This window comes from Grampus griseus (genome assembly GCF_964374135.1).
Source record: "Grampus griseus genome assembly, chromosome: 7".
Classification (NCBI taxonomy): Eukaryota; Metazoa; Chordata; class Mammalia; order Artiodactyla; family Delphinidae; genus Grampus; species Grampus griseus.
In genome coordinates this window covers 65,362,261-65,377,734 of record NC_139001.1, presented here as the reverse complement: position 1 = coordinate 65,377,734, position 15,474 = coordinate 65,362,261, and the positions used below count along the sequence as shown (strand labels likewise).

At 34.7% G+C, this 15,474-nt stretch overlaps 1 protein-coding gene across 5 annotated transcripts in view; it reads right to left on the bottom strand.

Annotated features, from left to right (window-relative positions):
• Positions 1-13,093, bottom strand: part of SCN9A (sodium voltage-gated channel alpha subunit 9) — a gene marked incomplete at its 5' end in the record, with an annotated part of 83,013 nt that extends 69,920 nt beyond the window's left edge. For 2 of the 5 annotated variants that reach the window (XM_082657758.1, XM_082657761.1), the window contains 6 exons: positions 3,958-4,167; positions 5,158-5,249; positions 6,697-6,825; positions 7,391-7,484; positions 7,828-7,948; positions 12,828-13,085. In XM_082657758.1, the coding sequence (XP_082513884.1) occupies positions 3,958-4,167; positions 5,158-5,249; positions 6,697-6,825; positions 7,391-7,484; positions 7,828-7,948; positions 12,828-13,085 (904 nt within the window). Of the gene's footprint in view, positions 1-3,957; positions 4,168-4,947; positions 5,040-5,157; positions 5,250-6,696; positions 6,826-7,390; positions 7,485-7,820; positions 7,949-12,827 lie in introns of all 5 variants that reach the window. The other 3 variants (XM_082657759.1, XM_082657760.1, XM_082657762.1) reach the window with 3 other exon arrangements.
• Between the last annotated feature and the right edge of the window lie 2,381 nt (positions 13,094-15,474).

The window sequence follows — 15,474 nt, the reverse complement described above, 5'->3', positions numbered from 1 at the left end:
CCTTAGTTTGGGGTGAAAACTCTCAGTGTTCATTTTTGCAGAAAATCCTGTGCCTTGGGGAGGGTAGGCATGGCAGAATGAGGATGGAGGAGGTGATCATGCAACGTTTTATACATAAACCTCTGAGATATTTTTATTATGGAAGGATTACTTTAGAGTTATCCTTTAAAGAAATACCAGTTCACATTTACCAATCACTGAGGAGTTGCTTTATAAAAGTAGGCTCTAGAGCTGCCTGTACGGGCATGTTGCAGGGCTAACATAGTCAGTTCAATACACGGATGGTGAAAGGTGAAGCAATGGGAGTAGCTCACTCTGGTCTTGTAGAACACTTGAAAATAATTCCCAAACAAATAAACAGTAAATTATTAAGATAATTAGCCTCAAGAGGATTTAAGGTTAACATGTAAAGGGAAAATGTAATACTAAGAGAAGAATTCCTCTTTTGCACTGCCAGCCAATGATCCCACCTCACATTTTTCTGTGGAAATAAAAGCCACTGGGCTTGACTTAATCCTCCTGAGATTACGCTGGAGCCTGCTCTTCCATCTTTCCTCCTGCTTCTACGGTGAAGATGTCTCTCCCCTTCGCTCTCCCACTTTCTCAAGGACTTGCTCTCCCCCGCTCTCCTGAATTATTAATCCATATTTTATTACTCATTCATTTCTAGCACTAGAAAAACATCCCTATCAAAATCCATCTTTTAAAAAAATGCCGGCCATTGCCCCTGTTATTCTGATTCCCTTACAGCCAAATTTCTTGGAAGAATTGTCTACACATACTGTCTTCTCTTCTTTCTGACATCTTATTCACCCGTCACCACCTTCATCCAACCTTGTGTCCTACTGCTCTACTAAAATTTGCTCATGAAATTCTCTAATGACTTCCATGTTGTTTAAGCTAATATACATTTCTCTATCCTCATCATCCTTGATCTTGATCTTAATCCTTGATCTTGCAGCGTCATTCAACACAAGCACTCCCTTTTTCTCAACATACTTTTTTCTCTTGATTTTCCTACTTATATCTTTGCTTCTTGCTTTACTGGCCACTCTTTCTCTGCATCTTTTTTGGGGTCCTCCTCTCTACCTGCCTTCTAGACATTAGGGTTGTGGAGATGAGCATCTTCTAAACACCAAATTTGCTTTAAACACCAGGTTTCCCATTGTCTACCTACTTATAAACATGAGGATTTTCAGAAGGATGTGTGTATGTGTGTACATATCTTTTCCCTTTGCTGATTACTTCGAAGTGTATATCTCCAAACTAGGCACTTCCTCTGATCTCTATGCTTAAATCTCCAATTGTCTACTTTCTATCTCCACTTGGATATCCCAATGACATCTCAATTTTAACTGGTTAATAGTGACTTTCTCCTACAAACCTGCCCACTCTTCTCTCACTTCCCATTGCCACCTATCCAGTTACTGTGCCAGAAACGTAGATGAGATTCCCCAAGCCCTTCTCTCCTCTCTAATTCATCAGTGAGTTCTATAGGTGTCATTTTGAACTCACAGTTTTCACTTTCTGCCGCCACTCTAGATGAAACCACAACCTTGTCTTGTTTGGAATGATAGAAACATCATCTTAACTGGTCTTCCTTTTTCTAATCTACCATCTATCTTACCCAATCAGCTCCCCATATGGTAAAGTGATTAAAACCACTGCATTTAAAATAAAATCCAAACTCCTTTCCATGGGCTAAGACATTCTTCATGATATGACCCCTGCCTTTTTCTCTAACTTTCTCTGTTGCCATTCTGCCTCTCCTTTGCTAAAGTCTAACCACACTGCTATTCTCCCATTCCTTAAACACATGATACTCTTTCTTGTCTCAGGGCTTTTCCACAAGCTCTTCCTTCTAATTCAAGGAACAGCCCCCAATTTACACTTACACTATTTTATGGCTTCTTATTATCCTTTAGATCTCTGCTTAAATGCCACCTCCTCAGAGAGGGCTTCTCATTTAGTTGGTATCTCAGCCCCTGAGATTTATTTTCTTCACATAGCATTTGTTATAACTTGCAATATTTTTTATTTGTCTGTTCCCCTCCTTTTACTCTTTCATTCTCCCTGGAAGATAAGCTCTGTGGATGCAGAGGCTGAGGTTATCATACTCACTGCTACAGGTCCAGAAACTTGTACAATGCTTAGCTCAGGGAAGCACTCAATAAACCCATGTGATGAATACTTGAATAAATATTGCAGTGAGACTGGGCTTCTATGACACAGAAAACAGGTAGGAAACCAAACACGGAGTGAACACAATCATCTCTGCTGTGAAACTATATTTCAGAAGAAAATCAAGAATAATGTATAGAGTTGAGGGAGAAGATTGTGGTATAAAATTTCATTGTTAGCTAAGCTGTCATTCACTCATGTGTGAACCCAATATGAAGATATACTGCAAAATCCAAGAGCTTTTTCTACTCCTTTTGAAAAAAATTGCTTGAAGCAATTCCAGAAAGTTAAAAAAAAAAATCAAAGTATGAACTCAGGAATGAGACCAAGATTCAGAATAAAAGGACTGGTAATGATCCTAGTTAAAAAAAAGTCAAGTTTAAGTAAGTGCTGTAAACTGATTCATAAAACAAAGTACAAATGTCAGCAATTACCTGTAAGCTCTATAACTTGCATGGTATATAAATTAAGAAATAAAATCCTTTGGAAACTAGAAATAAAATTTAAGATCATATTAATAAAAATCAGAAGCTGAAAAAATAAATTAAAGAAAAGCAAAGGAAAATATGCTACATTCCTCATCAAATGCTGGTAGTAAAAAAAATATACATTAAAAATTTTACTTTGAAACCCTTCAGTTTTCTTGTTTTAGGCTTCCTTTTTTTCAGTTTTCTTTATTTACAGTCTTTCACTATATCAGCTAGGTTTTATTTGCCTTTATATTACTCCGTGAGTAGGAAAAAACACATTGAGTAAAGTAAAAAAAAAAAAAAATGATGTATACGACTCTTTATTATTTAAGGAGAATTAACACCTGACCTTTACTCCCTGATCTCCTTCTATCAAAGGCACTTGCATGTCCACCTTACCTCTGGATCTAATCATTAAGGTTTATGGGTTCACGTGGGCAACATCTTACAGACACCCTGTAGGTGTTAGACAGAAATTACAATCTTGCTAGATTTCATTCTCACCCAAACTCATCAGCTCTGGTGAGAGAAACTGTGTTAGGGGATAACTATTTAGAAAACATGCCGTTTATGCTTTCTGTAGGATACTCTAAAATACACTTGTGAATTAAGTAGACTTCTGAGACTGTGCGTACAGATCATCGTAAATGGTATCTACAGAACTAGTTCTGATGAATTAAACTATGATGGTCATTAGCTAGATTGAGGGCAGCCATTAGAAAGAGCTGTAAAACTCATCATTGGTTATAGTATGAGGATAGTGCTGATAAAGCTGAATAAACTGTTCTGCTTATACAAATCTTTAGAAATACTATTGAGACAAACATTTTAATATGTGATAATATTATCATTATAACATATTAACATGACTGTACAATGTTATAAGAAAAATACAAGGGTAAAAATATAATTATATTACTATATAATAAATTATACTATAAAATAAACATAAGTATAAATTACTCAATAAAACTATAGTATATAAATATATAACTTATGAAATTTAATGGTCAATATCATTAATTCATAGCTAAATTTATTTTTCTAGAGCAAACTTATTCTTTTTTATCTTACAGAAATTGAGAATTATGCAACTATCCCATGTTCTTAATACCAGAACCGCTAGAAAGCTTAGATCCAGGGAAATTTATGAAAATATAACATGATCCAAATTCACATTGCAGCAACTTTCTCTATATTTGAGTGATTTTGAAACAATTAAAATGAAAGCAACATTCCATTGCCAGAAGAGAACAATGCTCTTAGCCTTATTTCAACCTATTAATAACTACAAGGGCATTCTTACTTCCATAGTCTTCTTCATCGAGAGTATTCAATATGCTTTCTATTGTTTCATTATTTTCAAGCAGGGTCCGCACACATTTTTGCTTCAGGTTGCCCATAAAGAGCTGCAGTCCAATCAGTGCAAACACGCTCAGACAGAACACAGTCAGGATCATGACGTCAGAAAGCTTCTTCACAGACTGGATCAGGGCCCCTACGATGGTCTTCAGGCCTGAATACGGGGAGGAGAAATAGGTGTTCAAAATGAAATAAAGCCTCTGAATGAGAAACGAAAACAAAACACAAGCTTTCCTAGAAATGCATGCATTTTATCAAACCAATGATCTTAAATAACCTAGTTGGAAAAAAGTCTACCAGCTCAAAAGGGTGGACTTGCTGTTTTATATATTTTGTTTCTGTATATTACAGCAAGTGGTTAAAAACTTGAAATATTTCCAGAGAATAACCAAACTGTCAAAATGAATAATTTGGTTGCTCAAACCATATCCACACTCACTTGAAAAAATAATTTTTAAAAAGTGTCAATTCAGTGAATGTTTGTCAGACAAAACATCTCTTTATAACGACACCAAAACAGAAAAGAGGCTGAATTGCAGCACACAGTGACAACTTACTAAATTTCAGTTAAGAAATGGTTTGTTGAGGAAAGAAAAAAACATTATGTCATGCAATCCTCCCCATGCTGATATTTTGTATCTCTTTTCTTAACCATATGAAAAGCAATAAAACAAATTGAAATTTTCATTCCTGGATAAGCAAAATGGAAAATGAACTGTTAGACAGGAGGGAAAATTTCAAGTTGAGATGTGAACCAAATGGTCATCTTCATCGCCTAAGACTCATGCAACTGATTAAACTCAAAGGCTGACTTTTAATAACGATTGTGAAAAACGTAAGAGATCAAATGTAATTAAAATTGCGTAAGAGAAAGTTTTTCTTGTTTTTCCTTCAAAAGATCAAAGTCAGCCCCGGTGTTTAACCCCACTCTCACCTGGAATGACTGAAATTGTTTTCAAAGCTCGGAGAACTCTGAATGTTCTCAACGCTGAGACATTGCCCAGGTCCACAAACTCTGTCACATATCTGTAATAGGGGAGTTTATACACAAACACGGTAACAACACACACACACAAACAAAGAACAACTCCCAAAATAGTTGGAGTTATGAGTGGCCTAATGCTTCACACCAATTACTTCTTACCTGGGATTACAGAAATAGTTTTCAAAGCTCTCAACACTCTGAAAGTTCGAAGAGCTGAAACATTGCCTAGATTTACAAATTCTGTTAAATACCTGTAGAATTAAATCAGAGTTATTCAGAATTTAGATAGAGTCTATGATACTTACCTGTGCCTTTAGTCAAGGTGTTTCCTACGCTTGGAACCTCTTATTTAAATTTACAGTTCTGCAAGTCTTTTGCTTCTATCATTACTAATTTAATTTGATTTGATTTGAGTCATTTGATGTGAGCAAAATACAAACGTATTATTAAAATGGTTTCATACACATAAATGCCTAACTAAACAATTAAATGCTTCAATTACTAAACTTCAATATTATGGTAATATAGATATTTAATATTCTATAAAATACCAGCAGCAAACCTAGACAACTGTATGCTAATTCAAAGAAGCCAGACACAAAAAGGTCATATATTGTATGATTCCATTCACGTGAAATGTCTAGAATAGGCAAATCCACAGAGACAGAACACAGCTGAGTGGTTTCCAGGGACTGGCGGTGGGGGGAGAAGGGAATAGAAGTGACTGCTCTCTGGGGTGACGAAAATATTCTGGAATTAGAAAGTGATGATGGTTGCACAACTTTGTGAACATACTACAAAACACTGAATTTTATACTTTAAAAATGGTAAAGTTTATGGCACATAAATTTAAAAAAGGAGACCCCTGAGAAGATGCAGCCTTCTTTGACACAGTGTTGTCTTAGCAGGTGGTGGGTGGCACTACAGCAGTCTTATATGACCACAAAAAGAGCCAGCCTGAAGGACAAAGAGGTGGGGCACGTGTGCGGGAATTGGAGACTAGAAATCCCAAGACCCTTCTGTATTGTCTAAATCCCTCCAATGAACACGTATTACTTTTACAATTCAAAATGACAGAGGGAAAATACTGTATATAGGTTTGAGATTTAAAAAATAAAGAAGTGTTTCTGACAAATATATTTAGGAAAAGAGCAGCAATATGAATAAATTAAAATTATATCTTAATGTGATACTTTTCCCTTGAAAATAAACTGTGGATGCCTATGTAATGCATACACAATGCATTGATGTTAGGTTTAGTACGCAGTGACAGCCCTTATAAAAAGATTTATTTCTATATTTTAATATACTTATTAGCTTTTGAATAATATAGGTTAATTTAAAAAAAGAGCACCGTACTTATAATAAATGTCTGAGTTTTTTCTTATAGGTTTTACCAGATTTTAAATAAGAACTTGGAAAAAGTGTGACCCTAACTGGCACTACATATATTATCTATCCAAGTACTGAGCATGGAGGAAGACCATCTATCTTAATGATGTCACACATTTTTGAGTAGAAAATGCTCTAACTGAAAAAATATTAATATTTTTTTGATGACTAACTTTCATACAGTATCCTTTAAATGCAATCATTATATGCAGGAAAAGTCAAACCCCAAAAGTCTGTTCTTACTGGAATATTGTGCTGTCTGAGACTTTCATGAGTTTGGCATTTCAAAAAACTGAAAGTACTTACGCAAAAACAATGACAATAAAATCAAGCCAGTTCCAAGGGTCACGAAGGAAAGTGAATTCTCCTACACAGAAGCCTCTTGCAAGGATTTTTACAAGTGATTCAAAAGTATAGATTCCAGTAAAAGTGTACCTAGGCACAAGAATCCATTGGGATATTAAGTGTGAAAAGAATACAATACCATGTGAATCTTTATAATTAATTTTTTCTGATCAACCAAAGGAAGGCATCTGTTGGAGTATGGCTGTTGGTTTATGGACCCATTCTAACTATTAGAATAAACTACAGTAAAGGTCCTTCCAGAAAATCTTAAAATGTACATATCAGAAACACTCTCAGAAAGTAGAGGTATTTAAAAATTACTAAGAACACAGGTATTAGATCTGCCTAGAAAATTCCTGCATTGTTCCTATCAGAAATATACCCAAGGACAAGATATATGTGGCATGTCTAAGAACAAAGCAGGGCATCTGATAAGGTCTTTTTTCTAGAAAAGACTGTAGCACGTATTATTCTATTCTAATATTAGCAGGTTAATATTGTAGGGGAGAGAAAAATAATTGAAAGAAAAGCAACTATGTAACATGGGAAGATAAACACCACAATATTTATAGATGCAATAACTTCCTGGTATAAAAAGGAAAGGATAAAAATGACCATACTAAGACTATATTAAAATGTACTTAAACCCACTTACTCTACATTCTTGGTCCAATCTGGAGGGTTACTCATGGTCATAAATATGCAATTCGTCAGAATAGTGCACATGATAAGCATGCTGAATGCGGTAGCTTAGAATCAAGGAATATGATAAAAGACCACGGTAGGAACTTTGAGTATTTGATAAAGACATTTGTTGAAATGCTAACAATTTTTCCTTAGAAAAAAATTCTAAGCACGTCTATAGACTTAAAAAAAATCTCTTTGAACAAGGGAGTAATAGACAAAAGCAATTTTTCCTAAAATACTAAAATTGCCATTCTCCCAATCTACTCACAGATCTACACCAAATTATATTGAGATTGGTAAACCAGAGTCTTTTCAGGTACAAAATGGCTAAAATCTATATTTTAAAAAAAATAACAAAAAACTGCATTTTAAAGAACCATTGTAAGTAAGCATTTTAAAAAGGATATGAGTGTACTAAAATCTTAATAGATATTCTTCTGAGAGGACTGAAAGGAGAGAGGATGTACAAAGCAGGTGTGGCATTGAAACGGAAGATTGCTTTCCCTTTGTTCAAAACTATGAAAGTCTGCAGGAGTAAAAAGAAAACAGTATGAATCGAGACTCCAAAATTTCAATGTAGTAGATTAATATCTGCAATTTACCTCTCCATGTGGTAGGGTCATATTAAAGAAACACTGCCATTAGACTCAAGCAATGTGGTTCCAATACCATTGATGCAGCTCTTCACGTCATGTTGGCCAATGAACTCCAAGTCCATTGTCCATTTCATCAGTAAAGTAAGAAGTGAGCCATTTATGAGCATGTATTATTTAGAGCTTTCAAAATACAGTTTTCACTTTTTCATATCCCTTCAACACCCAAATCAGTAACAATAACTTGTGGCCACCGTAAATATTTTAAAATACAACTTAGTTCTTTCATTACATTGCATTTTATGCAAACCAAATAGATACTAGCTATCCTTGATTTTTATCATATCACTGAGAGAATTTTAATACTTCTTGGCTATTGTCAGGTTTAGTAGCAAATGTACCAAAATATGAGTTTTCAAAAATATTTTCATAAATTTAAGGAATATTAGAGTTGAAAGAATCCTACTACTCAGTATGATTTTCCTATTTTAGATGTTAATACCAATAACAGCTAAAATAAAAGAACATAAAGGACTTGCTTGCTACTATCCATGGCAATTTTTTAAAATAATACGAATAGAACCAAACATTTAAGAAATATGTTATGTAACCATTGCATATGAGTGACAGTTTCCATGTCTTTGGTATTTAGTTGAAAAATTTGAAACCCAAACAAACAAACAGCAATAACAACAAAACATTAAAACAACCGAAGGAGTTGGCTTGGATATCAGAAAGACCAAGTTCAAATCCTTGTCTTATTTTTCTGTGGTTGGCAAACGAATTCCTTGTGTTATCTAGAAGACACTAATTTGGTCTTTTTGTTGTTGATTCTGAATTTTATATAAGTTTATAAGGGAGCTTTTGGTAATAAATATTTTTCACCAAACTGGAGATGTAACTTCGGGTAATCTTGCTTTTGTATGTGGCAGAGCCCCCAAGAAAACAAACAGAATCTATTATTTTCAGATGCCCTTTTATATTCCTGGTCCCTTGTACTATACCAGTTATATATAGTAAATTAAACATAATTTAACATAAAGTTCACTTTTACATTGAAAATTAGTTTTAAAATTAATATCTCACCTTTGAGTACAACTATTGTCTTCTTAAATCTCAATACACTGTGCTTTTTAAAATTCATTCAGCCATTATATTCTACAATTGTGCAGTGAGCAACTATGGCATAAGAGGCAATGAAAGGGATTTGAACATAAATGAGGCATGAGTTTTGCATTCAAGGAGCTTCCTAGAAAAGTGATAAGAACACAATAACTCTAATACAAGGCAAGATGTGACAGGTAGCATACAGAGAAATACAAATGGCAGAGCATGAGAGTAAAGAGGGGGCGTGGTCACATGTCTGTCAGAATAATCAGGGGACTTCATGAACCAGAGGTCATCTGAGCCAATGTGAAGATCATATTACCGCCTCAACTTGGCAAGATCAAGTTACCTTGTACTTGATATTAAAAAAAAAAGAACCGGTTTACTATTTTTAAATTCAGATTCCCAATTTTCATTTTCATTAAAAACTTCTTTAGGATTGTCTAGGTTTATAAACAAGCAGGAGTTAATTACAGGTGGGAAAAACAGATATGCCTATGAAATTTTGGGTAGCAGAATGAGTCTCTTTAGCAAAGTCTAAAATCCTACTAGGAAATGCATAGATGTCAAGGTTTGAATAAATTGTTTTTAATATTGCTCATTTATTTAATAATTTATTGAACATAAAATTAGAGAATTAAGGTACTTAAAGAGTATAAGCGTTGGAGTTGGACAGATAGGATTCTAAATACCTGATCTACCATTTCACAACTTGAGAGCTAGCACTTCATGTCTGTGAAGCTTTTAAGTTCTGGTGTATTGTAAATTCTTAGTAAATGGTAGGAACAGCTGCTGATATTTTGGGCAACATATAAGGCACCAATGATATGAAGATAATAAGACATTGTACCTGTCCTCTTAATACCCATAGCAGAGGGTGATTGGTAATTTATTCTTTCTTAAAGACACAAACTTTCATCTATAATAAAGGCACTGCATAAAACTCTTCAGAAGCACTTAATATATTCATCACACATGAAAATGAAGCCCTAACTTCTATCATTAGTTTATTAAGTGTCCTTTTTTTAAACAAAGCATTGATAACTACACTCAAATATAAGTTAAAATCTGAACCCAGGTCAAATCAGGAGTCATTTAGATTTTTAATCCAAGCAGTGATTGTAATGTAGCAGAAATAAAGTTCTTGTCAATGAGTGTGAATAACCCGAAACATTAAGAAATCAATCCACACAGAAGTCAATCCTGAAGTTGCAAATGGAAGTCAAAACTACTTTAATCAAGAATGATTGAAGGGCTAGGACATGGCACAAAAAGCCGATCATTTAAAGCTCGAAACCAAAAAATTAAAATAAAAAGACTCGGTAATCCCTGTGGATATTTATTCATCTGTTAATAGAGGACTGTGAAAATAGATCACTTCGTTTGACCTAGCTCTACCCAAGTACACTGATGCCGATGTGCGTTAGGCTTTTAATGTGGTTGGCGTCATATTTGAAAGGAGCTGGGGCCAAGGTGAGGGATTGGAGACCCACCCCTAAATATTCTCCATTAAAGTTGTCTACCACATACCTAAAATGATTCCATTAGTTAATCCTCCATCCAAATACAAACATTTTCTCCTTACCTCCCAAGTCATTTTAAGCCAATATTAGTTTATATCTCTGAATTGGGATTTATTTCAGAAAGATTCCTTTCCTCCTTCAGGGGTTCCTGGTTAAGTAACATCCAGGCCCCCTTGAGAAATGGGAAATGCAGGAGGTATCCATGAAAAGCCAGGCATTTTTCAGGATGAAGTAGTAAGTAAAATGAGAAAGTACTTTCTATATTGCCGGTTTCATTATTTACCCATTCATTCTTCCATTCATTTTTGTAAAGCTGTGAGCATGGTGATTGCTATACAACAGAAATTAAACTAAGAGATGTTACACAACAGAATATTTCAGTAGGGAGTCAAATCAACTTGAACTAAAAAATTTGTGACAAAACTTACCAGCATGTAGCATTTTGTAAGTTACTTATTTTCCCCAGGTCCTTTGTTACTTCCTGTCTTACCAAGTTATAGTAAATATGTGTGTTAATTTGTATAAAAAGTCTAGTGCCTGAAGCAGAGATCCAGAATACATGTTAACATTCTTCCTTCCTGTGTCAGAATACTGATTGGTTAATTGGAATGCTGGGTAGTATCTCAAAGGCTTCTCAGGTATTCTGCTTTCTCCTTCTGTGCTGTCAGCTTGCTGAGATGCTGGCTTTAATGTGAAGCAAAATATTACATATTGCTATTCAGAGCAACTATCCCAAAGAAGATGTGTTTCTACCATCAAAATTAACTTCATCACATTTTCTATTTCTATTTCTTAAGACATTTCAGTGCCCTTTATTTTATTTGCTAGATGTGTTATCAATAAATAATCTCTTTTATTTACATCTTAAGTCAAAATAGTTCTTTTTAATGGACTTTATCCTGCCTTTCTTGACCTCTTAAAGATAACTCTGCAGTTGCCATGCAGCAAAGCATTGTTGGAGAAAGTTATGGAACCTGCTGATCTAATCCTTTACTGTCTCCTCTTTGTCAAGTTCAATCTGGTTGTATCTGCTACTGTCTCAGAAATGACTGTAATCCCCTTCTCATTTTCTTGGTAGAATAACCTTTGTAGCAGTGTTTCAAACTCTCCCCTTAATGCAATCAACACCTTCTCAGCTCTGCTGCTCTCAAGATTGACTCGCAAAGGACAATTTCCACTCCTGTAGTATGGAAAATATTGATATGATTTAACATGCATTTCCTCAGATGTGCCTACCTTTACTTCAACATATCAGGACTCAAATTCATCCTCCTATTTGCCCTTCAGGGCTCACACAGTAAGGCTTCACTCCATTTTTCTAATGCAAATACAAGCTGACCTGTGGTTTATCCCTTGTCTGTTAACATCAGCAACTAGCTACTTACTCGACCCTCTGTATTTTTCTCTGAGAATAATTTTTCTCCACTTTCAAACGTGCTATTTATACCCTACATTGAAAAGGTTTTCAATTTATTCATTGCCTCAAGTGACTATCTTTCTGGTGGAAATTTCTCAAATTTTTCAGCATGCATCAACTGCCACCCACTTCCTCTTTTTACTTGCTATCCACCACTATCTTGCTTTTATTTCCATCACCTAACACAAACTGCTTCCAAAAAGTTACCAACTCATCCTCCTTGTTCATTCCAATAGCCTTTCTCCAGCCTCAACTTTCTGGATAATTTTATGAGATACTCTCTTCCCTTTTTTTTTTCTGATTATAATCTCTTGCCTCTCTGACCATCTCAGGCTCTTTCTCTCCAACCCCCTAAATGAGTGGCTCTCTAAATCCCATTATTAGTTGAGTGATTTTATATATTCCCATGGATTCACCTGTCACCTCCGTGCAAATGCATTCTGGACATATCCCCAGGTCTTACTTCTCAAACTGACAATTATTTTGTTCCTACCAGGATGCACTTATGTTATGTCCCAAAAGGCAGAACATTATACGGAACGCTATTAAATTAAAAAAAATCAAAATAGTATGCCAGTGACAGAAACAGTTTTGATGAAAAATTAGTAAAAGTACATATTCTGAAAGAGCCTACATATGTATTTAACTAAACATTTTTGTCATGACGTGGCTTTTCACCAAATTCCACTTAATCTCAATTTAAAATATCTTTCTGTACAAAAGAGGTAAACAGAGACCACGCCATTGCAGGCACAATAAACTCACTTTTTTGTCTGCATAGTAAGGGTCCAGGTCCTCCAGGGGCTCCGAAACCATGCCCTGAGGGATGTCCCCATAGATGAAGGGCAGCTGTTTGCCGGCTTCCAAGTCACTGCTTGGCTTTGGCCCTTCTTCGTCATCGTCTTTCTTTTCTTCTTTGGGTTCCTTTGTTTTTCCTTCAGCAATACGTTGTTCAATGAGGGCAAGAGACTGTTTTGTGAAGTAGACAAAGCTCTGAGGTCCTGGGGGAGGCAACATTGCCATCTTTTCATCCTGTATATTTTATTTCCCCTTCAGCTTCTTACATAAGAGGCCTAAGTAGAAACAAACAAAGCCTTAAGTGGTTGCCAGCCAGGGACGGCACTTGAAAAAAATAATAATAGTAATAGTAATAATAAAACAGATTTTGGTTTCAACTACAAGAAGCACTGTGTTCACGGAATTATCATCATGTTGAATGAGCACTTATTAAGTGACTACTACGTACATGACTTATTTTCCATGCTCTCTAATGATCTTTATTTAAGAATTTGAACTTAACACTTCACAGAACTTAAAGTGATAACTTAATGAAAAATATGTTTAATTCCCTTTATTTTTCATCTGTATTTACTCTTAGTGCAATTCAATTCAACTTTCCTTGTTTAAAAATCTTTATGACAGTGCTTCTGACAGCACCACTCTCCAGGTTCCCTTCTTGCCTCTCTCGTCACCTGATCCTCTTCTGTCTGACATCTCATTAATATACTCACACCCTCTGCTTCTCTTTCTTGAGGAAACTCATCTCTGTGAAGTGAGGTGGTGGAAGATTGTTTTACTCTATTTTACACATTTAGATTTTCTTACAATAAATACATATACCTTTATGAATCCGAAAAAAATATATTTCCATTTTGAATTAAAAACAATTTAGGCAAATGTTTCAGAAGAACAAAGAAGATAAAAGGAATTTGGGAAAGGTTTGGGATAGATTCAATTTAAAAAGTGAAAACACTATAATAGGCATTCAAATTATGACTTCCCTAATTAACTTACATGTGTATACAAAACATTACAAGAACTACAGGAAAGAAAAATACAAAATAAAAAATGCAAACTTCTATATATTATTATTTTGGAATGTTCTAAATAAAAGAGCATAAAAAATAACTTCCTATTTTAAAAATAAGAGACTTATTATTTCAATGAGTCAAGATAACTTCATAATTCCTCCACTGGAAAATAAAAATGAGTCCTTCTGCATTAGGATTGCCTGAGAGTTGGGACACACCAACTTCTAGTATGTCAACCCACTGTGAACAACTTGAAAGGTTGTATATTAAGTGATATCATGACACACAGAGGGAGGATAAGCTAAGAGAAGCCACGGTCTGTTCTTTTATTTTCCAATGCGAAACATAAAAATTAAGCAAATCACAATAGTGACAACACAGGTTATATAGATTCAGAAAAAGTAGTGAAAAAAAGCTGAAACTAATTATTCTTTAACAGATTTCTCCTATTCCCATGTCAAACAAAATTTACTTCAATTATGTTTAGAGCAAAATGGATGACTTTTCCCCTTAGTTATTTGGGTATGGTATAAGAATAACCCTTATCAGAAATCTATGTATTTTTTTAAGGTGGAAAACCAGCTTAAAAACAACAGAAACTCATTTTGCAATGTAAAATTATAGAAAGGATTATAATGCAAATTTAGCTTTTCTGAAAAAATGCATTTTTATGTTTTTATCACATAAATGAGTCTGGTTTTTGCCATGGTATGTATCAACATATTTCTTTTTAAATCTGCTAACCCATATTCATTTAAAATGTTTTTACCAAATAGTTAATCTGGGCATGTTCCTATATCAGATATTTAAAGCTGTGAGAGTAAGGAGAAAACACAGTTTTTGTCATTAAGGACCTTACATTCTAAAAAGGAATACCAATCATACCAAATCATATAGCAAAGACAAGCCTGATTTGGCCATACTACAGGAGAATACAATCAGCTTAAATAACTCACAGCCTTCCTTTATACCCTGATGTAGACACAGAGAAAGAGATATAGGCATGTGCCAGGAGAGAGGGTACCATAGGTAATAGGAAGTGGCGAGTTCCTGCGATTTAAGTACAAAATTTCAAACATTACTGACATAAATTCCAGGACTCTTTTAGGAGCCTCTCCAAACATGGAGAACTCAAAACATCTTATAAATAGTAGATATATAGCAATAGTTCATGGGAGAAAATTTGCTGAAAGCCATGCAATGGCATATTTGGAAATAAGAACACATCTCTACCTATGGGTTCAGAATTATGGAATTTTATAATTATGAAAAAGAAGAGCAAAGTCAGTCCATTCTGCTGGCCACAAGCAGCTAAAATTGTTGCTTTTGAACAAAATTCATATAGTTAATTGACTATGTGTCTGCTGGTTTGCCCTGGGTTTTAAAGTATTTGACTAAGATTATTTATTCTGTTATTTCTATAAATTCAAACCAGTAAGAAGAGGTATATATTTTGATGGAAACGAAAGTTGAGAAGAATTTCGAAGAATGTAGTGAAAAATAAGGGACACTGCATGTGCACATTCAAAAGCAGGATAGAGTGACTCATGAAAGAATGAATCATGACTCAGCATTCCACTACTAGGTAAGTACTCAATAGA